The sequence below is a fragment of the Vicugna pacos genome, chromosome 2, assembly GCF_048564905.1.
Source record: "Vicugna pacos chromosome 2, VicPac4, whole genome shotgun sequence".
NCBI lineage: Eukaryota > Metazoa > Chordata > Mammalia > Artiodactyla > Camelidae > Vicugna > Vicugna pacos.
The window spans coordinates 70,270,894-70,295,131 of NC_132988.1; the positions used below are offsets into that span (position 1 = coordinate 70,270,894).

Consider the following 24,238-nt stretch of genomic DNA (forward strand, 5'->3'; position numbering starts at 1 on the left):
CTTAAGCTCCTTAAAAACAGAGACTGTATTTCATTTACTTTCTTCAGTTCCTGAAATTCTTATCCATTACAGTGCTGAACACAGGAATGGAGGTCAAAATGTGAATATATGCTATTATACACATAGACTGTATATATGTACAGTCGTTTTAATTTCTTATTTCCTAAATATGCCTTCTGAAATGTTTGACTAAAGAACTTTTAAAGGATATTTTCACAAGCAATTGTTAAAGTGATCCCTTGGAATCAGATTTAATTTCTTTTTCCAATTTTTTTAATGCATTACTTTTCAAAAGCAAAGCTATCTAATGTAGAATTACCTTTTCCTCTTATTAATATCCCCTCGTATCATCTTATTATTGATTCTTAAGTATTGAGCATGCAAAATTGTTTACCTTTCAAAAGTGTGAATTCATTTAAAGGTAGAAGTCTAATATGAAACCTTTTATAACATGTCTAATAGTCCTATATTCCAGTTGTTACAGAAATAAATTCTTATTTATGTCAAAGCCGCTGTGTCACACTTTTCTCTATATTCACTCATCCAAAATACAAGTGATGGTATTTTTGCAATCAAGGTGTATTACACAGTAGATAGTATTAAAGCATTAATGATACTCTCATCCTAAATTCCAGTCATCTGGAATTAATACGTTAACTCACAAAACCTGTTAATTGAGTGTTGTGACTTATTTAAGGAAGTATTTATCAATGGGATGTATACTGCCAGAGATTCAGGAGTATCCAGAATTTACCAAATATAATGTAAGTATACCAAACATTAATATTAAAAGACATCTGAATAGATTCATTTATCTACAGTAAAAATATATTGAGTAATGGAATACTGAATCTCTGCATTAGTGATGAAAAACAGTGAATTAGGTTTTCCTTTGATATTTTAATCATTTTGAAATAATCCTGATTTTAAAATTTGATATTTGAAAGTTTTGGCATTCTTCAAATGTTCTGTTCTGTAATTCCAGAACTGTGTGTATAAGAGTGTTTCTGAAAAACATCTAAGTGAAAATACGTTGAATAAATCAGAGGATCTGAAGTTTTGTGATTTTGAGTTTCCCTGTTTAACACTTTGGATTGTTTTAAAAATAAAGTGAATAATATGAATAAATGTGTATTTAGGTCATTTGAATCAAAAGAAAGATGGAATAATATTTTCATGAAAAACAAGACAGGAAGTTAGTAAACTATTTACCTCCTTTTCTTCCCTGAGAGGAAAAATGACTAAGTATAGTAATTTACCAAAAAATTAATTTTCAATTACTAATAAAATAAAATGATTTAACTTTTGGTAACAGGAAACAGAAGGGAAAACATCTTTCACATGAATACTAAAATCACCTTTTGGGAATATATTGATACACGTTGAAATATATGTTGAAAAAGCATGAAATAGGGATTCTGTTGGCACTAGTAAACAAAATCATCTCGAAAATGGAATGGTTGGTATGAACAGATTACACAGTAACTGAGATATTAACTATTTGGAGATTTAAGGTATGAACTAACCTAACTGTTATTTCCAAGAGTTAAATTACTTCTTAAAAGAGTAAGTGAAAAGAAATACATTATGTAGTCTGCAATTACACATACCACATACTTTCAAAGGTGGGGGGAAAGACCTGCGTGGTCTCAAAAGATTGTTTTTTTATTGTTCAAATAAAAATGCACTGCATTACATCTGAAATATAAACAATGTATTTGAAAAAAATGTTCCTAGTACAGACTTCTAAAACCATGGTATTTTATTTAACAAGTCTGATTCCCAAAACTAAATAAGGAGCATTCCATTCAATATCCCTCTGTCATATGGTTTTTAAGTAAAAAAAAATAAGTTTTTTTCTCTTCACTTTTAGTAAGATATCCCATCCTAAGAAATTCAGTTTTGTGAGTCAACACAACTCATATGTTGTGATAAATACTAGGTATATCTGTTATTTAGCAGGATTATTTTAACTAGAAAATAGCCCTAGTAAACACAGGAGAGAAATTAAGCAAAAAATTATATGATATGGTAAAAGTCATACATAAAATACTCTGTTAAATATCATTATACCCCCTTTCTTAGTAAAGTGCTGTAATTTTATGTCATAGCCATATTTATATGTAGGATATCATTGAGCTTTTCCTTTAAATTTGGTCATACCAATCATAGGTAGAAAACCAAATTTATGTACTCTAAGACCACTTCCTAAATTAAAAGCTATAAATGTGTTGTTTACAAACTTCTAGATATGTTTGAGAAATCTTCTTTTTACTCTTTACTTAGGTTACCAGAGTAAAGAAAGCATTTCATTTATTTGAACAGCTAAGAAACCATATTTAATATTGTCATCTGACCTATCTGAATTTTAGTTGATGTCTGTGTTTCAACAGTGTGGAATTTATGTCTAATTTAAAAAAAAGACAGGTTGATATATACATTACTTAACTTTTATGCTTACTTTCTTTTACATTTCAGCCATATAATTTATTTTCCACAGGAGACAGGGTAGGACACATATTCTTCTTGGATACATTACTGTTTATTGTTTCAAGTGAACTGAATATATAAATCCCACTGAGTAATTTAGTGTGGCCCTATGTCTTATATAAACAAGTTAAATGGAGACTTCACTTTGTAATCTGTGTATTCATGTCTACCATAAATTGTCTTAATGACAAATACAAAATTTATTTTATTACTTGCCCCAACTTAGCTGTTGATCCTTTTCACTGGTAACATACAAGTGTAGAGATTGAGAAGCCTTTAAAATTGAAAAAAAAACCAAAAACTTCCCACTAAATTACTGAAAATTGGAAATTTTTATGTTGACTCCTGATGACTCAAAAGCCAAAGTTAAGAATCAATGTTATCCAATAGTACACTGAGTTGTTTAATAAACAGTATATTAAGAGTTTGTATATGCTGACTGGGAACAATAGTGGCTTTTTAAATTCTCAGAAAGACTGAATGTTTTTATGGTCAGAAGAAACCACAGGTGATGATGAAGGTTTTCCATCTCTCTGTAGCAGCCATTAGAGTAAAAATCTTTACAGCATTATTTCACGATCAGCAAGAAAATTTTACTGGTATTAGTGGTAAGGGTGAGGAGAGAAAAAAGAGTGGAGAGAGAAGTGTGTATTAGTTTTAAAGGTGTGACAAGGTAATAAAAGAGACATGAAAAAGTGATAAATTTCTTATTCTATATGTGCCTTGCTGCAGACAAACTCAAAAGGGAGCAACATGGTATTTTAAAAGCCAACGTCGGGAAACATTCACTAATAATGCCCATTGTTTTACTGTATACTTAAATTACACAAGCAGAAAAGTTATACTTATTAATAGTTTAATGTATGAAGGAAACATCCAGATTTCTGAATATGAAGGTACATATCTCACATTAATTTAAGTCTACATAAAGTAGAGCCTCTATACTGACATATTGAAATTTACTTTCTGCTTAGCCTTTTCTGTTATGTAAACAATTGTACATTTATTTGCCATTCTAAAACTTCAGGATCAAGTTTACATAATTTTGCTAAATTTCCGTGTTTGCTCAGAAGCAGTTTACAGTACTAAAACCAACCAGCCAAAGAACAGCTTCAACAGAAAGTTATGTCCAAAGGGGAAGAGGGAAAGAAAAAAAGAAAAATGATAAGAAAAATGCTAACTAAGGTAAAACAGATGATGGTGGGGAATGGGCAGTCACAAATGTTCACAGAAAATAGGTCAGTTAGTAAGTTCTTCTGCAAAAAGCCTACACACTTCAGTCAAGCACATCAGTAGAATGATTTGGGAGCATAAATTTTTTTTCGGCCACTTGTGATTTCCTCTGAATGAAAAGGAATCTGCAGGCTAACAAGCTGATCCTCATCAGCCAAGCTGGTTCATATGCACACTGTTCATGTGAGGTGCCCAGGGTCCAGTCCACACCTATGAATATAGAGCATGCATTTTATTAATACACATTTAACATATATTTGATTAAAACAAAACTCTTAAACACTAAGGAAGTCTCCTAATATTTATGAACTAAAACAGCTAAGTCTCAGTCAATCTGCAGCATACTGAGAGATAATGAAGAAAAACAGCAAGAAACCACTTTTATCTGTTGTTTCCTTGCCTCTCCTTTTATCCCTCAAACAGGATCTGATTTATCAGTATTTTTTAAGGACCATTATCTGAGTACATACAGGTTGCTGATTGTGAGAGGAAAATGAATCAGAGATACTAAACATATACCACAATAAGCTAAAATATACAACCATTTCTGTGCATTTTCACAGTTATATACTGTTTTGGCACTTAAAATACTTTTAATAAATAACCTCTAGATGGCCCTTTTCACACTAGCAAATTTTGATACATAAAATTACATTACAATACTCTGCAACTTAAAATCTTTTACTTAACATCTGCTACCCAATGGAATATGTTATATAACGTCTTTCATAATTTTAGCCTCAAACCACTACCTCTGGTACCATTTTTCACATCCCTCTGCTATATTTCAGCTATATTAAATTTTCCACAGTTTCCTCAACTGCCCATATTTGCCATTTTCTCTCACTACCATGATTTATCTGTATCCTGTTTGTACTGGCATCCCATAAACACTAAGTAAATGATCACTCAATGATCAGCCTTACCGTTTGAGGGCCATTATTCTCTGTGGAGCTTGAAACCATCTTTATCAGGGAGTTCCAAGAGGGGTCCGCAGCATGAGGGCCATTAAATATGGGTCCTCCAGCACCATCAGGAATAGGTGCTACTGGAGGAATCATTGCATTCCCATACACAGAAAAAGGCATACCCTTAAAAAAGGAGAAAACAAAGATTATGCAATCTGTGATATAAAAATTATTTTCCATTATATGATTTCTTCTAGCATTAGATAGAAGATACTATAAGTCTACTATATAAAAAATATTTTGTTAAAAAACATTTCTCTAAACCACTGGGACAAAATCAAGATTTATAAATATTTATATTTTAGCCAGCCTTTGACCTATCATTCCAAGCCAAAGCTCCAGCATCATTTCACAAATGCTTATGGGAAAGTGGGAAGTTAAATAAGGCTAATAGTAAGGAAAACATCTAGAAATAATACAAATGCTTATTTAAATCACCATTACCCCAACTTTAGGAAAGTCCATGTATCCTGCAGGAACATGCTGATGGAATGTACCAGAAGGAGTTACAATTCCTGTGCTCTCTCGCTCCATTGCTTGATGCTGTGAAAACACTCCTGGATCAGACATTGGCCTGTGAATCATAGGATTTCCCATCCCAGGGTTACACCAGTCTACTTTGTCTGAGGGAAAACAAAAGAGGCAGAAAAAAATAATTGGTGATATTTAAAATCAGAAAACAGCAAAAAAAAAAAACCAAACAAATATATACACATATATTTCTAATATTTTCCACACTGAATTGTGAATTCCTTCAGAATGACCTACTCTTACATATTTACTGCAGTATTTCCATGTTTGTAGATAGTGATATTATAGCCTAATAAAGTAACCTAAACACTTTGTGTTACAAAAAAAAAAAAAAAAGATAAGATGAAAGCTAAAGAGCCCTAAAGGAAATATTAACATCTCCTTAACATGATAAAATAAAGTAAAATGTTCCAAAACTTAAATAAACTGATTAGTCAAAACAAAGCGAATCACAGGTTTTTTAAAACAATGCCTATGATAGTTATATACTACTTAAAATATTTTAAATGCATAAACTTAATTTCCAGCAAGCAGAATAGCATATCATACCTTGATTGCCACCAATTCCTTCAAAGGACCAGATGCCACTATGCCCTACTGATGTGGACAAATTACTCCCAATAACAGATGGAGCTGAAGTTCCAGTTTGCCTGATACGTGCAGAACGTTCTGTCCCAATAGGGACTGGAACTTTTCTGTCCTGAGAGACGTTGTTGGGCTTTTCTGACCCTAAAGGTACTGATGAGGGGGCAGGAGAAGGTGCACGAACTCCAGAAGATACTGACTGTGCGGGAGAATCTAGAGAAGATATTTTGAAATAAAATACATATCATCTATAGGGCTTGTAATTCTGAAAAACAAAATCTTAAATTCTGAAGACACTTAAACACGCATTCTTTGAGGAAAAATGAAATATGAAAATAATGCTTAAATAATAAATTACGTATATTAAAATTTGGTTAAAGTTCTATGACATCACAGTTATTTTTTAATTTAGCTCACAATTTTCCCATTTAGTTTCATGACAGCAGAATGTGAAGATGTGAATACTACAACTACACACTAATTAATATTTAAATAAATTTACTCCTTGACAGTGAGCAAAATATAACACCAGAGCAATGAGAAGACAAAGGTTAAGTTAAAAAAACAAACAACAATAACAACAACAACAAAATGGAGGTTGGAAAAAATCACTGCTTGTATTGGCAATTCTCAAGCTATCTTCCTTGGGAAAATTTGTCCCTTGGTATGTTATGATGAAAAAAACAAAGACATTTAGGTACTTAACAAACTCAGAAAATCTAGCTTAAAAAAAAATGTTTCTTTAAATCAAGACTTTACAAAACTTTAATATGCTGATAAAACACCAACAGAAGACTATACTTCATATCCCAACTGTTTTATTTTATCTTGTGGATATTCCACAAAACACACTTTTAGAAATGGCAATTTAAGCTTTACTTATCAAAACAAGGCTAGTTCTTAATACAGGCAATTTGGGAGTACTCATTAGTGATTTAATCTCTTTATACACTATAGAGAAGAAGAACAAAAACAACCAACCATAACTATTTCTTGTGAAAACCTTAAATATCAAGCACATTTAAATTTAAATAGTTTAAATTCTGGAGGAGTTTGAATCTTAAAAGTCAGAACAGTTACCTTCATAGCTAAAATTTATTCATAACTGTCTGACTGTATGCCCTAGTGACAATCATTTAATGATATTTTTTCATTTAACTATCTTTACTATTATTTTTAATTTTTTTTTTTTTGCGGGGGGAGGTAATCAAGTTTACTTACTTATTTTTTGATGGAGGTACTGGGGACTGAACCCAGGACCTTGTGCTTGCTAGGCATGCATTACCACACAGCTATACCCTCCCTCCTTAACTATTTTTACATTTAAGTTTTCTATATGTATGTGTATGTGGGTAAATATGTGTGTGTCTGTGTCTGTTTCCATCCAAAGGGACTCAAGTAGCTAATAAATTTACAAAATCAATCTATCTATCTGTACGCATATAAGAATTGTACTTCTATTTCCTCAGATACTTTTCAAGGAATTTGGAAGAAAAAGAAAAATTCAGTAATATTAATGACCTGAATATGTTTCAAAAAATACTTCTCAGATATACTTTAAAATCATACAATTGGAAAGTACTGTGGAGATCAATTCCACCTTACTAGTGCTTGTAGAGGTCTGTTTTGGTTAAATTGATAGTACCACCACTCAATGAGAGGTAGTGACTATTAACTTAAAAGGAATGAATCCTAAAGTACTCTATAAATTATAATTTATTATATGGATTTTGACTTTATTGGGGAATAAAAACATGAAACATATGGACTTGTTATCTGTAAAAGTAAACCAAGAAAACTATTACCCTCTAATGGAAAATTAAAATGTATCTCCTGTGGTCATGGATACATTAGCATTACTTTACAGCATTTACTTTTAACAAATCATAAGAAAATGGAAAAGCCGCATAGATGTATTTAAAGCAACTAGAAGTATTTTAAAATTCACCTTAAAATTACACTGGTATAAGAGGGAATTCTAGGATGATGGAAGTAGCAGTAGCAAAGGTTTTGATTCTTTCCAAATCCTCCCATAAAAACAGTCATTAAGTTAGCAAAGCCTAAAATCCATGGATAACATTTATAACAAAACTAACAGAAAACATATCCAAGTGAATCCAAAAATACAAGTGAATAGAGACAAATCACCAACAGCTATAAGACTCATGTAGTATCAGCATCTATGTGGAAGGAAGCAATTCTCCAGAACTGAAAACAGGAGAACCACAAAATAGTCACAGGTATTCAGAGGAAATCAGGGCAGGCCAATCTGAGAACAGCAGGTGAAAGTGGGAGAGCTCTGCCTATGTGCGGGTGATTGCAAAGGATTCACAATAAGGTTTGAGGAAGCTGGAGCAACAAGGGCCCTATGACTTCTTATAGGTACCTGCTGAAGCCCCTTGCCAGGATAAAGTCCTACACTGATCGGAAACTTCTGGGAACAGACTCCAAACTGAACAGGAAAGAGAAAACAAAAGTAAAGCAAAGCGAAGATCCAGTCAAGAGTAGCGCAGAGGTGGAGGTGGGTGGGTAGGCTGGATAGATGAGTAAGGACAACAAAGCAAGGAGATTTAACAAAGTACAAGACCATATTTTTGCACATTTCCCAGTAAGAGGAAATTCTAGAGTCCTTAAAGTAGGAAAAATGTCTTAATCAATTTATTCCTTCTAAAAGCTCAGGAAGACTCAGTTCATTTAAAAATGTAAAACAGAATAGAATTGTATACAAAGAACTAAAAGAGATATGAACCCACAAAATTTGGTAGATAACAAAAGCATGCCAGAAAGAAAGCTATATTCTAATATTCTAAAGGCACATCAGAAAAAGACTATAATCTAAAATCCCAAAGTGAGCTGAAAGAAATAAAAGAAAGATTTGAAAGGACAGCATAATTCAGAATTAGTAAAACTGGAAACAAGACAACAAAACTCAGGAAAGTATTAGAAATGAAATAATATTCCAGAAAAGACTAAATTGAACTGCAGGGAACACAAAAAGTTGTAAACACAAAGGATGAACAAAGTTCTGTTTTTTGTTTTTTAAACTACATATTGAAAGGGCACAATTATATACCTGAGAGAAGCCAATCCAGAAAACTAACATGAAGACACAATCAGTCAAAGGTGGCAGGCAAGAAGGAAGCAAGGATGGAAGGCTGCTTAAGCAGGAAGGGCTGATGGAAGGAAGGACAAATGAATCCTACCTTCCCTCAGAGTCATCCTTGGGAGCTCTCCCTAACCTCTGTGTTAGAGCTAGTTTCTCTTTCCTATCCTGTAGCCTTCAAAAAACAAAACCAAAGCAAAATAACAGGAACCCTCCATATTTTGTTCAAATGTAGAAAGTAAGTAGGCTTGCCTGCTGACTCATCTCATTTAAGGGATTTCACAGATTCTGCCACCTCACTAGCCATAGTTTTTGTTTGTTTGTTTTTAATCAGATGACTGTTTTCTGCTTTTTCCCTGATGGCTTTACTGGACGACTGCCAAGCATCTGAATGAAGAATGATCTACTTCAGGCAAGCCAACTATCTGTGACTGACATGACTGTACTTGAACGTATGAACTGAGCCAATCATATTTCTCATACAGGAAGGTAATTGGTAAACAGAGAAAGACTTGTTTAATCAACTATGAATTTAATCTTTGAGGACCATATACAAGATGAGATAATGAAGAAGCCTAGGTGTAAAGAGAGTAAATAGAGGAGACTCACAAGAAAACAAATCATGAGTGAGAGACCATAAATCCTCTAACTAAAGTGATGGAAAATAGGAGTCACAAATTCTGGATAGTTCTGAAGATGGCCCTATATAACCTTAAACACCATTTCCCTGGAGATTCGTTGGGTAGGTCTATATTCCTTGCAATGAAAAGAGCCTGATTATTCTAATTTCTTTTCTCACCTCTAATCATAATAATTTCTTAAATTGGAAAAAAAAACAAGCAAAATCTAATCCAGAGTCATATTATTTTAAAATATGCCAACTTATATTATTAGAGAAAAAACAGGTTTTAGAAGTGTTGTGAGATCCTATGCAATCTAAGGAATCTGTCTTTAGAAAAAGAATACAAAATTAGGTATAGGACCTTGGCAGAGGCCCTTACAAATGAGGTATCCTGAATCTTAAGCTTCAGTAAATCCACTTCAGTTTTGAAATGACAACAGGGTCCTGAATTCAAATTGAAAGAGCAGTGTGACTTACAAATGGAAAAAGTGCTCCTGCAGGAAAACTACACAGTACTTTCTTCATGCTTCAGTTCAGTGTTGATTAAACCATAGTAGATAATGAGATAAATGTGGCTGGTCATGACTAACACAAAAAATTTTTTTAAGGTAAAAGAACAATAGAAAATACCAGCATGTTATATATACTGTGAGGATAAATATTGTTTTGTAAATATATTTCAGTTACACACACATGTTCATGTATACTGGGTCACAATGTAAAATTAGTTTTTTCCTTTCAAAACTGTAATGTTTTTTTACTGCTTTTTGACCCGACAAAAGCTTTATAAGACTGAATGTCAAAATGGCTCACTGACTAAAGTTGCCAAGGACTGAAGCTCACAGACCAGAGACAGTGATCAGTAAACAATGCACCGACTGGTTGAGTGTTGATAGGTTAGACCTTAGCAGTTTGAATGGCATAAAGGCTCAAGTGATCTCTGCCCAACCTGTATGCAGAAGGTACTTGGGCATCACCAATCTGTTGTTCTGGGGCCTCAGGAAAGGTTCTTTGCTTCCCTTTCTTTCTTTTTTTTTTTTTTTTAAGGAAGGGGCCCATGTCCCCGACATCCCAACTTAGTTTGCCAGAGTCCTAATATCATGTCCTGACATCCTAAAGAGGAGGAGGGAAGAGAGAAGTGGAATGTACGGAAAAATGTGATAAAACCTATTCAAGTACTAAAACCAGATAAATATATTGTGAAAAGTAAGTTCATGTTTCTGTGATTAGTCCTACAACAGCATCCAGAATGGCAACTTTTAAGAAAATACCTAGATAAACACTGAAAACAAAATTTTAAAAGACTATCATAAAGAAAGAAAAATATGAAATTACATTCATGTGACACATTACCTAAAGAAGAGTTGGAAGTCAGACAAAACAAACTAAATGGTCATTAAAAAGTATTAAGACTTACATTACGTTAGGATAATACAAACTAATTAGAAATTCAGTATTAAAGGTAAAAATGAGCCTTGCCTGAATCAATCTAATAGTTGCAAAATAACTCAAATTATAATTCCTTCTACATTTATGAGTTGTCATTATACTGTAAAGAAGAACATTCTCTCTCTTGTACTTCAAATTTTTAAATTTTATTTATAATTATTATATTCTCATGGATATTAGTTTTATTCAATGCGGTGACATTATTCACTTTGATGGTCAAAATACCCTGAATTTGGCCAGTGAGAGCCCCTTCAAGCTGCCTCCTGTGTCCTTACTGACATGTCCCCATCATCTGAGCACTTAATTATATAATTACTTTCCGACACTATAAGACTTTTGCAGGTTCCCCTTATACTTTCTCTGCACCAGTTCTCAAATCAGCTATTTCCCCAAGGAGCCCTAGTTTCTTTTAGTGGACTAAAATATTTAACACATAGTGCACAATGCTACCGAAAACTCACTGCTTCTAAGCCCTTTCAGTAGATAGCACTAGGGGAAAAAATGGCAATTTTATATGATTCAATCCAATACATACGTCATTTAAAAATCAAGAGTTAATACTGATCTTCTAATTCCAGTCCAGTCCATAGGATTCTTCCTTGGCTTACTCTAATCTACATTTCTCTCTACATTTCTTACAGTGAGAACCCTGGATCACTTCATCATCAATATACTTATTTATTCATTTGCTCAATCCCACAATATAATCTATATAATTTTAGAATTGCTTATCCATAATATTATAAAAAATAAATGTCCTACACAGAAATGGAGATTTGTCTGAAGTCTATTTGTCTTTAGACTGAAGGGCATACAGAGTACTGTGTTCAAGAGTTTTTTGAATTGTTTATTTTTCTTTTGGTAAGTTTACGTTAATAATTTAAAATGTAGACAGGTTTACCTATTTCTACTTATATTCAATTTTAATGTTTTTTTCTTCATCAAAGTTGATTTTGTTTTAAATTTATAAACATTGACATGGTTACAAAAATAAAACTATTATTTATACTGAGATAAGTGCTACTTCTTCCCCCATTCCCTTACACTCTTTATACTCTGTCTGAAAATCTTATGAGGAATAAGAACAGTCAAAGAAACTCCCCAAAGATTACTTACAAATTACAAAGGGAAATACAACAATTTGACAGTGTAGAACCAAGTGATCAAAGCATCAGTAATAGCACAAACTGACATTTTATACCTTCTAATGTAATACACTGAGAAGGATGCAACATTGACTAATACTAATATTCCTGTCAAAAACATACAAACTTAATCATGAAGAAATGTCTGAAAAGCAAACTGAGGCATTTTATCAAACAACTGACCCGTAATCTTAACAAAGTCTTTCTTTGAAAGGCTGAGGAAATAGTTCCAGATTGAAACTAAAAAGCTACGGGAATTAAATGCAATCTGTGATACTGATTTGAATCTTGAATGAGAGGAATAATAAACATATTTATTGGAACAACTGGTGAAATGTGAATACGGACTATATATTAGGTAATAATGTAGTAATGTAATTATGCTCTACACTGGAATTTGACACAACATTGTAAAATGATTATAAATAAATAAAAAGTGTTAAAAAATAATGTAGTAATGTAAAATTTGCTGTATTTGATGACTGCATTGTAGTTGTGGAAGAGAATGTTCTTGTTCTTCCAAAATATTATAATTTGGGAGTATTTAGGGGAAATCAGCTGGGTATCTGTAACTAACTCTGGTTCAGGATAAAAAACCCTATACACAGACTATACTACACACACACTCATTCACTCACACACAGGGATAGTGGTGGGGAAAGGGAGGAATGTGGCAACATGTTAACTGGTGAATCCAAAAAATATACAAGAGTTCTTTGTGCTATTCTTAAAAGACTTTGGAGAGATAACCAACACAACATGTTTACCTTAAGTAGTTCATGGTTCAGAAGGGAAAAAAATGTATAAAAAGTGTTTTAGGACAACCGGGGATACATGACTAGAGACTGCATTATCAGAGGATATTACTGAATTCATGTTAATATATTAGATATTTAATGATGGTATTGTAGATGTGTAAGAAAATGGTCTTACGTTTAAGCGATGCAAAATTAAGTTTTTAGATCTGAACTGTCATTTCTGAACCTTACTTTAAAACAGTAAAATGTTTAAAAAATGGTAATTTTAAGTGAAAGGAATATGGATACTTATTGAACTATTCTTTCAACTTTTCTTTAAGTTTAAAATTTTTGGAAACTGTCTAAAACAAAGTTGTTGGAATGTACCAAAGAAAGCAATGTTAATGGCTTCAATTGCACTCTGTATTAATTAGCAATGTATTAAAAAACCTAACCTGTATTGGCTGCATTGTTAGAAAAACCACAATGCTTTTTCAACAAAAAAATCTAATGAAAATAAAACAAAACCAAAACCAAACAAATCCCCCAAACCCATGCACCAAACCCCATGGGCATATGCAACCTATGATACTTTGTGAATTTCATTCAAGAATTTCAAATTCTGTATTTCCTAAAGTAATAAAAATTCATATCAATAAATATGCTTTTATTATATTTAAAAATATTCTCTGCTTCTGAGAATCCATTCTATTTTAAAGATTACCAAAAACTTTCAGGGAACATATTTCAATAGCAATTATGTTAAAATTTTAACTCCTTTTCTCCCAATTCCTATTTTTTTATGAACATGAAAACCAAAAACTATCCTTATTTTTATATGTAGATAGGTGAATATGAATCACCTATATGCAGACATTTTAAGGAAGATGTTTATTCCTGTGATGGTTTAGTTTCAGCTCAACATACTCAGAAGACACTGATACAGATCTGTTATATATTTACAGATAAAAATTAATTTTAAGAGGAGTCTAAGAAAAAAACTAAGCAGATAAAATCATTCAAAATTTATAATGTGTTTCAGACTTTTTAATTACTGGCTATTTATAAGATGTTTACTTCTCTGTTCCCAGTTCTTCAGTACATTTCTAAAACTATTAGAAAACAGAACTAATACTTACTGTCATCATCATCATCCTCATTATCATCAAAAAGGAAAAAAACCACCAGTGATAATAGATAACATATACTGTTCTATTTCACTTTTTTTTAAAAAATATTTATGGCCTGGTCTTTTTATTCAGGTGTTTTTTTGTTTGCTTTTAATGGAGGTACTGGGGATTGAACCCAGGACCTCATGCATGCTAACTAAGCAAGCACTCTACCACTGAGCTATACCCATCCTGCCCCATTTACTCCTCACACTAATCCAGTATGGTAAATATTAACAGATAGGAAAAAACTGAGGTTCACTGAAATGACTTATCTAAGATCACCTGTTTATATTAGGATTTTGCTGACAAAGGCAGTTTTGGGGATAAATTAACTTGAAAAGTGCCTAAATTCAATAAATTAACTGTTGTTATTTAATATATGGTTATTAGTTATATTACAAAAAGGATTCACTGGTAATTCTCAATGTTTTACTTTTCTTTTAGTTTTTTTCCTTAATTGAAACTTGACCTAAAATCTCTTCAAATCATAGCCCTAAAGGGAGAGAACCCTAGATTAGGATAAAGTACCAATTTTTAATGCAGAGTGAATTACCTTCCACTCAATATATACCTGTCAATCTTCCTTATAAACCAAATAAATAAAACAAATATCCATATTCCCCTAGTATATAGAAATTTGTGTTGTACTGAAATACAGCTTTAAATAACTGAGGCTATAGTTCTTATAAAAAGCCATAGTTAAGACTAAAATGTCATAATCAGTTATTCCTTAGAGTTATATTTAAGTATTCTATTTAATGGCTTATGTTTAGATAAATCAGGCTAAGTGCCAATGTAATACTATATTCATTTTATTTCAATTCACCATGATTCCTAAGAAATTTTTTATTTTAAAATTTGAAAGAAATTTTTATTGTTTAAAAATTTTTTTAATTTAAGTATAGTTGATTTACAATATTTTTAAAAATTTTTTATTTCAATTAAAAAAACAGAGAGGAAATAAATCTACAATATATAAAATTAGAAAAGTATTAAATCTCCACGAAAAGTTCCTTGAGAAAAGGCCTTTTTTCTTATTCAAACTTTGCATCTCCACCTGAACACTTCAATAAAAATTAATTCAACAGATACATAAATCAGTCACTACTCTTTTATCCACTTTCTATCTTTCAGAAATATACTATTTTCTCTTGGCCCTTTTCATCTTCTTATATTTGTGTGATTATCATACTCTTATTGCTTTGCTCAAAGTTTAATGAAACATCTAGAAGGAAAAGAGATAAACATGAATGCTTGGTTTGTCATCCTGAATTATAAGTCCATACAGTGTTATGTCACTAAGAAATTTTCTGAAGCTTTTTCAAATATAGGTAAAGTATTCTGAATGAGAACTGCTATAAACTTTTTTTCTTCTTATATTGGTACATTATTTTCATACTTCTTATATTATCTCTGGTATGTTTTTATCACAGTCATTTTGAATTCTCTCTTAAGCCATTTCTTTTCATTTAGGGACATTTGTACAAGGATAATTAACATTCTATGACTGTCCTCGTTATTTGACAAACACAAGAACTATACAGCATGTTAATTCACTATAGACCACACCTTATGGCAATGCATGCTTTCACTGGCAATGCACTTTGATTTATATCTCTCAAATACTTTTTTTTCATCCTTTCATTCAGTTAACCAGGCTCCATTAAGTGGGATCTAACATTGTTAATTAGAAGAAACTTGGTAGTTAAAAAAAATGGATTCTTATTCTTATGAAAATTTCCTCAAGGAGAAAGAAATATGATATCTTTATACCCACTAAATAAATAAATAACCACAAACACAAAAACCCAATAGTCTTACTATAGAATTCTTTTAGTATGAGTTGAATTCCTTAGTGATAACTTAATTTGAAATTCCCTACTGATCTTCCTTAGTTTAAAAATCTAATCACTGCTTCAAAGCCTGACTACAGTTAAAAATACAGATCTGATAATGCAAAATCAGTTATACTATTTATATGATTATGAAATTTAAAGGTAGACAAAAAGTACATGATATTTATACTACTTTAAAGGCTAGAATCTTTCTTCTTGGTAGTTATACTCTCAAAACTAAAACTAAGTGTAAATCAATAGGTGGCACAACAAAATCTTTTATTTTCAGAAAAGGATCCCTCTTAGAAATTAACTTCAATATAATGTTCTAGGTTTTATAGAACTGAGGCTGATTCCAGTAATTTAAAAAACCTAAAAATTCTATTGAAATTTCTCCTGATTTCAGATTGTCATTAATACAAATTACATTTTTATAGTATTTAAATTATGGTAAGATTTAAACTTAAAAATTCCAAGCTTTGAAAAACTTAAAACCTTCAACTCTTCCTCTGGAATTACAGTGTCTATTACTCACCATTTGATGCTGATGAACATGGAGTCAACAAACTAAGTGGGGAAAAATGTTGTCTGTTAAAGTTAGCAGCTGTGGGTGCTCCTCCAAGGGGTGCCCCAGGTCCATACATTTGACCTCCTGAGAGGTTTGAGGCAAAATTTCCCAAATGTGTAGAAGAAGGTGTTACAGAACCATATGGCGAGTCCATATTGACAATACCTATAATATAGAAGACAGTAGTAATGTATAATAGTCACCCCTAAGAGAATTAGAAAAACCTAGAATTCTAAGAGGTCCCTAACAAATACAAAAATATTTTAGATTATTAAAAAAATTTTCCTTGCTTACTTCTTCCCGTCCACTGACTCATTATTTCCCCCTTTATTTTACAAAGATAGCTATAAAAAAGAAATTATCAAGGAAAATATTTTATATTTAATTTTAATTTTGACATTTTATTAGTTATTATAGAATACATGTAGATTTAATATTAACACAAGAATTTAAATAGGTTTGATGGCCAAAGAGTTACATAAAATTTTCTTTAAAAAACTTAGAGGGGAGGGAGGAATGAGTAGGCAAAGCACAGAGGATTTTTAAGACACTGAAAATACTCTGGATGATAACATAATGGTGAATACATGTCACTAGACTTTTGTTCAAACCTACAGAATGTACAGCAAGAGGGAACCCTCATGTAAACTATGGACTCTGATAAGCATGTGTGAATGTAGGTTCATCAACTGTAACAAAAGTACCCCTCTGAAGGAGGATGTTGATAATAAAGGAGGTAAAAGAGGCTATGCCTGTGTGGAGGCAGGGAGTATATGGGAAATCTCTGTATTTTTCTGTCAATTTTGTTGTGAACCTAAGACAGCTACCTTAAAACAAAGCAAAACAAAACAAAAAAACTACTCTCCTTTGTTACAATGGAGAAATCTGATAAGTAGCACCTTAACTAATTGGCCATGCTTTTTATAGCAATGGAGGGACAATCTGTCATTGAGTGTCTACTGATATAATACAGTGTGAGATTCAAACACTGCCCATCTGATGTTCCTGCTAGAAATGCTTAGCCTGAATATAATCATGGATTGAGAAAACAGGTGAAGCTGAAATGTAGGACATTCTTCAGTATAACTGGACTGTTCAAAAGATTCAGTGTCAAGAATAACAAAAGAAGGTGGTGAGATATTTTAGACAGAGGGAGACCAAAGAGACATAACAGTCAAAAGCAATGTGTAAACCTTAACTGGTTGGAACAAAAGGAAAGGAAAAAGAAACACAGAGGCATAAAGGATGTATTTGGGATGATGGCACTGCATTTTAGGTGCTATTATTGAATTAATGTTAATCTTCTAGGGTGTCGAAATAGTGGTATAACTGTGAAGGCAAATATACCTGTTTTGACCTAAATCTAATATATCCCCCTCTGATGGACTCTCAAGTTAACCCTCATTGCTAATTTTGGCTCTAATCAACTGTACATCCCACAAAATCACACTTCCTTATGGAGCTCCTCTTTTTCTTTACTTTTCCGCAAAACAAGAATTTATTTCCTTTTTCTGTAGACTTTAACTTTAGTCTTTCTTAATACATTACTTAGATTTCACATTTTTTGAAAAGTGAAGTATTTTCACTAAATTCCAATTATTATAAAGATGAAATATAAAAGCATTTCCAATGTATTAATTAGCATATGAAGCTTTTATAATCAAACTATATTGACTTTATTGTTTAAGTACTCAAGACGAATTGGTTTTAAAAGTACACATAAATATTTTAACCAATCCCTGGCAAAGAAACATTTACTGACCATGTTCTTTATATTTATGTGTTATAGAAATAGGTAAAAATAACAATCAGTTTCCATTAAATTTAGAAATTTTTAGTCCCAGAATCCCATCCCTTCAATGACACCTATCAAGTTGGCAACCTTTCTGTAAAGGGCTAAATAATAAATATTTTTAGGCTGTTATTAGAGCATGGAAGCAGCCATAATACATTATGTAAATAAATGGGCATAGCTGTGTTTCAATAAAACTTTATTTATGAACACTGAAATTTGTCCTATTTTTGTGTCACATATTATTCTTTTTGAAATTAAAAAAAAATTTTTAATCTTACATAATTGTTATAACTTAATTAAAAAATTACAAATGTAAAAATACATAGTATGCCATATCTGGCCCATGGACCATCATCTGTCTATCTCTGGAATGAAATTATCATTAATTACTTGAAATATTCATATTTGCATATTAAAATGCAAAGCTCAAAATGCAACTTGGTATCCTGGACACTTTAAAAGAAAAAGATTACTGGAAAAACTAGTGATAACTGTATAAAGTCTGTAGTCTGGTTAATTATATTGCACCAATATGAATTTCTTAGTTTTAGTAAATATGCTGTGGTTATGTAAGATGTTTACATTCAGGGAAGTTGGAATAATTATAGATGAATTCTTCTATAAATCTAAAAATATTTCAAAGTAAAAAGCTAAAGAAGAAAAAGCAGTCATACACAACCAGATCTTTAGATACTCTTTAAATATCAGCACTGTCCAACATGAACATTTTACAGTAATAGATGTGTTCGATATCTGTGCTGTCCAATACGGTAGCTACTAGCCATATGTGCTTATTAAGTAAGCACTTGAAATATGACTAGCCTACAGCCACTATGGAAAATAGTAAAGAGGATCCTTAAAAAATTAAAAATAGAACTACCACATGATCCAACAATTTCACTTCCAGGAATATAACCAAAAGAAACAAAAGCACTAACTTGAAAAGATACCTACACTATCTACACTCCCTTGCTCATAGAAGCCTTATTTACAATAGCTAAGACATGGAAACAACCTAACTGCCCATCCATGGATGAATGGATAAAGAAGTTGTGGGGGGTGTGTGTGTGTGTGTGTGTGTGTGTGTGTGTGTATGTATATGTATATGTGTATGTGTATGTATATGTATATGTGTATATACACACACACACACACATGAGATATTATTCCATCATGAAAACAAAACAATTCAAAATGAAGTCCTGCCATTTCTGACACAATGGATAGGCCATGAAGGCATTATGCTAAGTAAAATAAGTCAGAGAGAGAAAGACAAATACTGTATGATCTCATTTATATGTGGAATCTAAAACAAACTCATAGAAAAAGATCAGATTTGTGGTTATCAGAGGTGGGGATGGGTATTGGGAGGGGGAACTGGAGGAAGGTGATCAAAAGGTACAAAGTTATTAAGATAAACAAGTATTAGAGATGTAATGTATAACCATAATAACTATTGTTAACACTGCTGTATGATATAAAGGAAAGTTGTTAAGAGAGGCTAAACTAAATCCTAAGTGTTCTCATCAAAAGGAAAAACATTTTCTTTTTCTTTTTTTAAAAAAATTGTATCCATGTGAGATGATGAATGGTAATTAAATTTATTCATATCTCACAATATACGTAAATCAAACCACTATGTTGTACACCTTAAATTCATACAGTGATGTATGTCAATTATATAAATAAGATTGGAAAAAAATTTTAAATAGCCAGCTTGACTGAGATTTTTAATTTTATTTAATTTAAATTTAAATAGCACATATGGTTAGTGGCTATCCTATTAAACTATGTAGCTCTGTATTTTTCTCATTATTTTTTTAAAACAAAAAAGACAATCAGCAGTGAAACCAAATTTTAAAAATCTTTGGTATTTTAAAATTTGAAATAAAAGCAAATGTTTGATAGCATTATCTTATTAAATGAAAACATATGAAACTTTTTTTTGAGAGAGATAGCAGTTTACCTGATGAAGAAATTTATTTATGGTTAAATTTAAGATAAAATCCACTGTAGCTTCTAAGAAGATACAAAAGATATTATAATGCCATACTAAACATTCTCAAACACTCACAACAGCTTTTGAATTAGTACAACAATCTCTATCTGGACCTGTCACAGAGTAAAAGTATTAGAAAATGACCACGTTTTCACATCACCTGTGTAAATGAGCAGCTGCAGAATGTCAGAAAATATAAACTTACCTGAGGGACTTGGAGCAGGTCTCTGTAATGGTGGTCTAAAACCTGGAGCTTTGGAAGTATCAGACTGATGTAAAGGATCTGAATTTGGCAAATATGAGGATTTTCCTGACAGCATAGATTCTGGCGTTGACTGAGATGAAACAACAGATCCTCCCCAGAAGGCATGAGCAGAAGTAGGGCTATTTTCAAACAATGTGCTAAAGGGCCCAAATGGTAAGGGGGCACTGAAATTGGGAGCGATAGGCTTATTTGCTGGATGTACTGAATTTTGACAAGCACTTTGTGTACTTAAGGTTGAAGGTAGCTGGACAGAAGAGGGAACACTGTGAGGTCTTTTAATGTGATTGACACTGAGGACTGCGACAGATGAATTCTGCACTGGAGCTGGATTCTTGTGAGGAGCTGTTGTGCCATGAGAGGGTGGTCTAATAGCAGGGGGTTCCATTTTAGGAGCAGGCTGGGAGCATCCCATTTGTGTCTGAGGCATAGGGTAAGTCACTGGGGCAGTAGAAGGCACCGCCACTGGAGCAGAACTTGTTGCTAAAGGAGGAACAGTCATTCTAACTTCCGGGGGAGGAACCTGAGACGGCTGAAGAGGTGGTCTTGGCTCCTGAGAAACAGGTCCCGGAGGCTGTTGTTGAGTAGAATGAACTGATGAACTCCCAGAAGAACTGCTGCTGTTTGGGGGTCTACTGTTTGTTGTTTCTACCACTGGTGGACTACCTGCTTCCTGTTCAGAGGAAGATGCCCCTTTATTTGGAGATGCTGTTCCACAATCCAAAGGGCTGTTTCTAGAAACCCCTCCTGGCTGGGCTGGTGGTGACGGGGAAGATGGGGATGATACTGGGTAGTGTTCTTTGGCAGTAGGCATAGGATATGTGGCGTTTGTGGGTGCAGTGCTGTTGTTGCTTGCTGTGGTTGTGACTGTTGTTGTGGTAGCATTGGATGTCTTCACAACTGTGACAAAAAGCTGCCTTCTGACGGAAGGTGAACTTGGACTGCCATTTGTAGATGTACCAGGCACCGTTGAAGCTGATGAACTGGTTGTAGTTGTTGGACTTGAAGTTAAAGAACCTGCTGAATTCACCTGAGAACCACTGCTATTCTGATTGCTATGGCGAGGCACCATGTGAGGCTTAGGCGAGTTAGTAGCTCTGGCAGGGCTCAAAGGCCTGACAGGAAAAGGACCCCAAGTGGATTGAGCTGGTGGAAAAGTACCTCCAAAGTGGGTCATGGGCAACCTTGGTGGACGGATCTGCTGGAAAGTCTGAGCAGCAAGCAAAGCATGTGCAAACTGTGGAGGAGGATATGCTAATGGAAGAGAAACTGGAAAACCAGGCCTCACATTATTCACAGGGTTCTTAATGGTTTTGTGAGTAGATGAAGAAGAAATCGCAGGCACAGTGAGTGCTGTGGCAGTTTGAGATGTTGATGATAGAGCTACAGTTGTCATTTTAATTCCCATTAAGGAACTGTTAGCAGCAGTGGTGGCAGGTGCTGATGACCCTATTTTGGAATTTGCTGAGGAGCTTTTCAAACGATTCTTTGGAATAAGTTCATCAATTTCTTTGTCTGGATCCTTGATCAGAGCATTGATCAACTGAGTTGCTTGCCTCGTTGATTCAGTGCCACCCCTATAAGTTGACAAGACAAAATTAGGTCCAATTTTCACTTTCTAATATGTAAAGCCTAAATTCATTCACATGTGCATGTATATATACATGCATACAGAGAATAGATGAAAGTTAAGCAGCAATTTTCTGACTATTCTTAGGTATTCTGCAAACAAAGCAATAAACTGTCCTGACATACTACAATATTTTTGAAAGGAAAACTAAATGATTTCTTTTCCAAAAATTAATTTTACTATTGTTTCCTTAGACTAAGCAATCATTTTCCTACTGTGAAATGCATTATAAATAGAAAAACACTTAAAAATCCTATATAATCTATATTGTTACCATAAAGTTAAACAGCTGGTCAATATTAAAAGCAGTACTGTAAGTAAGCAATAAAAACAATACAACTGAGTAAGAAAATAGCATTTTATTTTAAATCCTGGAATCTAAGGTGACCCTATTTATAACATTTATTAGTGGTTTCTCTATTAGTAGAGTGATTATTATTAATACCTCTTGACAGATGTCTCCAAATCAGAGAGGAATTCTGACAATGCCAACAATGGCCATAAGGTCAAACCCTAGTCTTTGATATTCAGTAAAATATATGACTAAAAGGAAAGTCTTACGGAAATTCTAAGGGGGAAATTACACATAAAGAGTAGTATGTTTCCCCTCTTCTCTGGATAAGGTAGGTTGTGATTACATCTGTCCCAGGAGAGGGATAAGCAAGATAGGAGAGGATGATAAGTACAAAACAAAGCTGGTTAATTGCCTCCTTCCTCTTGAAGTAGGCTATGTAACTATCAGCCTGTTACAATGAAGGATAGCTACTGCTCACAACCAAATTTATGATTTCTTAGAATATCATCTTTATTTTAAGGGTATTCAGGCATAGATATATTTCAACATTCAAGACAAATATCCACTTCAGATTTAAATCTATTACTGAGCTCATATTCTAAGGATATAATCTCAGAATAACAAATCTCAAATGCTAATTTAAGAGAAAGATGGAAAACTATAAATTAGTATGTGTTAGAAACCCACTCCTTCTTTAAAAGTCTCAGAATAACTTTTTAAGAATGCCATTGAACAATTTCATGTAAGGAAAAGATTATTCAAACCTTTGCCACACACATGAAAGAAAAATTCCTTTAAAGTCCTTTGAAATACTTCATAAAAGCATATGAATTAGAGAAAAAAACTGTAAAATTTATCTTCTCAAACACTAATCAAATTTGCATTTAAGAAAAGTATCCTATTAAATACAAAGTTCCATTGAAAACTCAAATGCTTATATATAAATTAAGCTCTCATGCAAAAAAGTACAAAGGAGGAAAAACGTAAGAGACAAAATTTTGCCTTATAGTTATTATCCGGTCTCCTGTCTTGTCTTTCTGCTTATCAATATCTATATGTGCACCAGTGAACTCCCGAATAGCATTAATATTACAGCCTCCTCTTCCAATCACTCTGGATATCACAGTTGATGGAACAGATACTTTCTTTGACCTGTTTAATAGTTGCAAAGATAAATTAAGATAAATCATTAGTTATCATAGGTTGTAATGAAAATACATGGGAGAGAATTATTACTAAAATATGTTTCTGTAAATACAGAATAGATATTCTCACTCTAAGTGATAAAATGTAACTTATGAGCCAACAGAAAAAAGGGAAGGGGGAGAGGGAGAGAACTTTACTGCAGCTTCTCATCTTATTACCAAAACTGTTTGCTTTTTTGACTCTCATCGATTTCATTAATATCTGTAAAGCACACACAGGTAGAAATACACTGTGTTAATGAAAATACTAACGGCAAGTAAGATAGACAAGGGTTCCTGCCCACTTATATTGACTATGTAGACACCAAGTAAGAAAACTACAACAGGATGCTGTAAGTGCTCTAATAAGGTATCATAAAGACTCATTGGTTGGGGCATCTAATCTAGCCCTAGGAGTCAAGAAAGGCTTCTTGTGGGCACCTCTGGGTATCTGACTCTCATTCTTGTTTTTATTCTCTAATATATAACTGAAAGGATAATATTAAAAATTCATAGGGGGAGGGTATAGATCAAGTGATAGAGCGCATGCTCAGCATGCATGAGGTCCTGGGTTCAATCCCCAGTACCTCCTCCAAATATAAATAAATAAATAAACCCAATTACCTCTCCCTCAT

At 32.9% G+C, this 24,238-nt stretch overlaps 1 protein-coding gene across 7 annotated transcripts in view; it reads right to left on the bottom strand.

Moving 5' to 3' along the window:
* Positions 1-2,428: 2,428 nt before the first annotated feature.
* The window catches only part of ANKRD17 (ankyrin repeat domain 17), a 154,560-nt gene continuing 132,750 nt past the window's right edge, over positions 2,429-24,238 (bottom strand). For all 7 annotated transcript variants that reach the window (XM_006212524.4, XM_015246339.3, XM_015246338.3 and 4 more), the window contains 7 exons: positions 23,422-23,571; positions 20,438-22,071; positions 16,406-16,603; positions 5,772-6,020; positions 5,136-5,314; positions 4,650-4,814; positions 2,429-3,933 (listed from right to left, as the gene is read on the bottom strand). In XM_006212524.4, the coding sequence (XP_006212586.2) occupies positions 3,874-3,933; positions 4,650-4,814; positions 5,136-5,314; positions 5,772-6,020; positions 16,406-16,603; positions 20,438-22,071; positions 23,422-23,571 (2,635 nt within the window). In that variant the 3' untranslated portion in view covers positions 2,429-3,873. The remainder of the gene's footprint in view (positions 3,934-4,649; positions 4,815-5,135; positions 5,315-5,771; positions 6,021-16,405; positions 16,604-20,437; positions 22,072-23,421; positions 23,572-24,238) is intronic.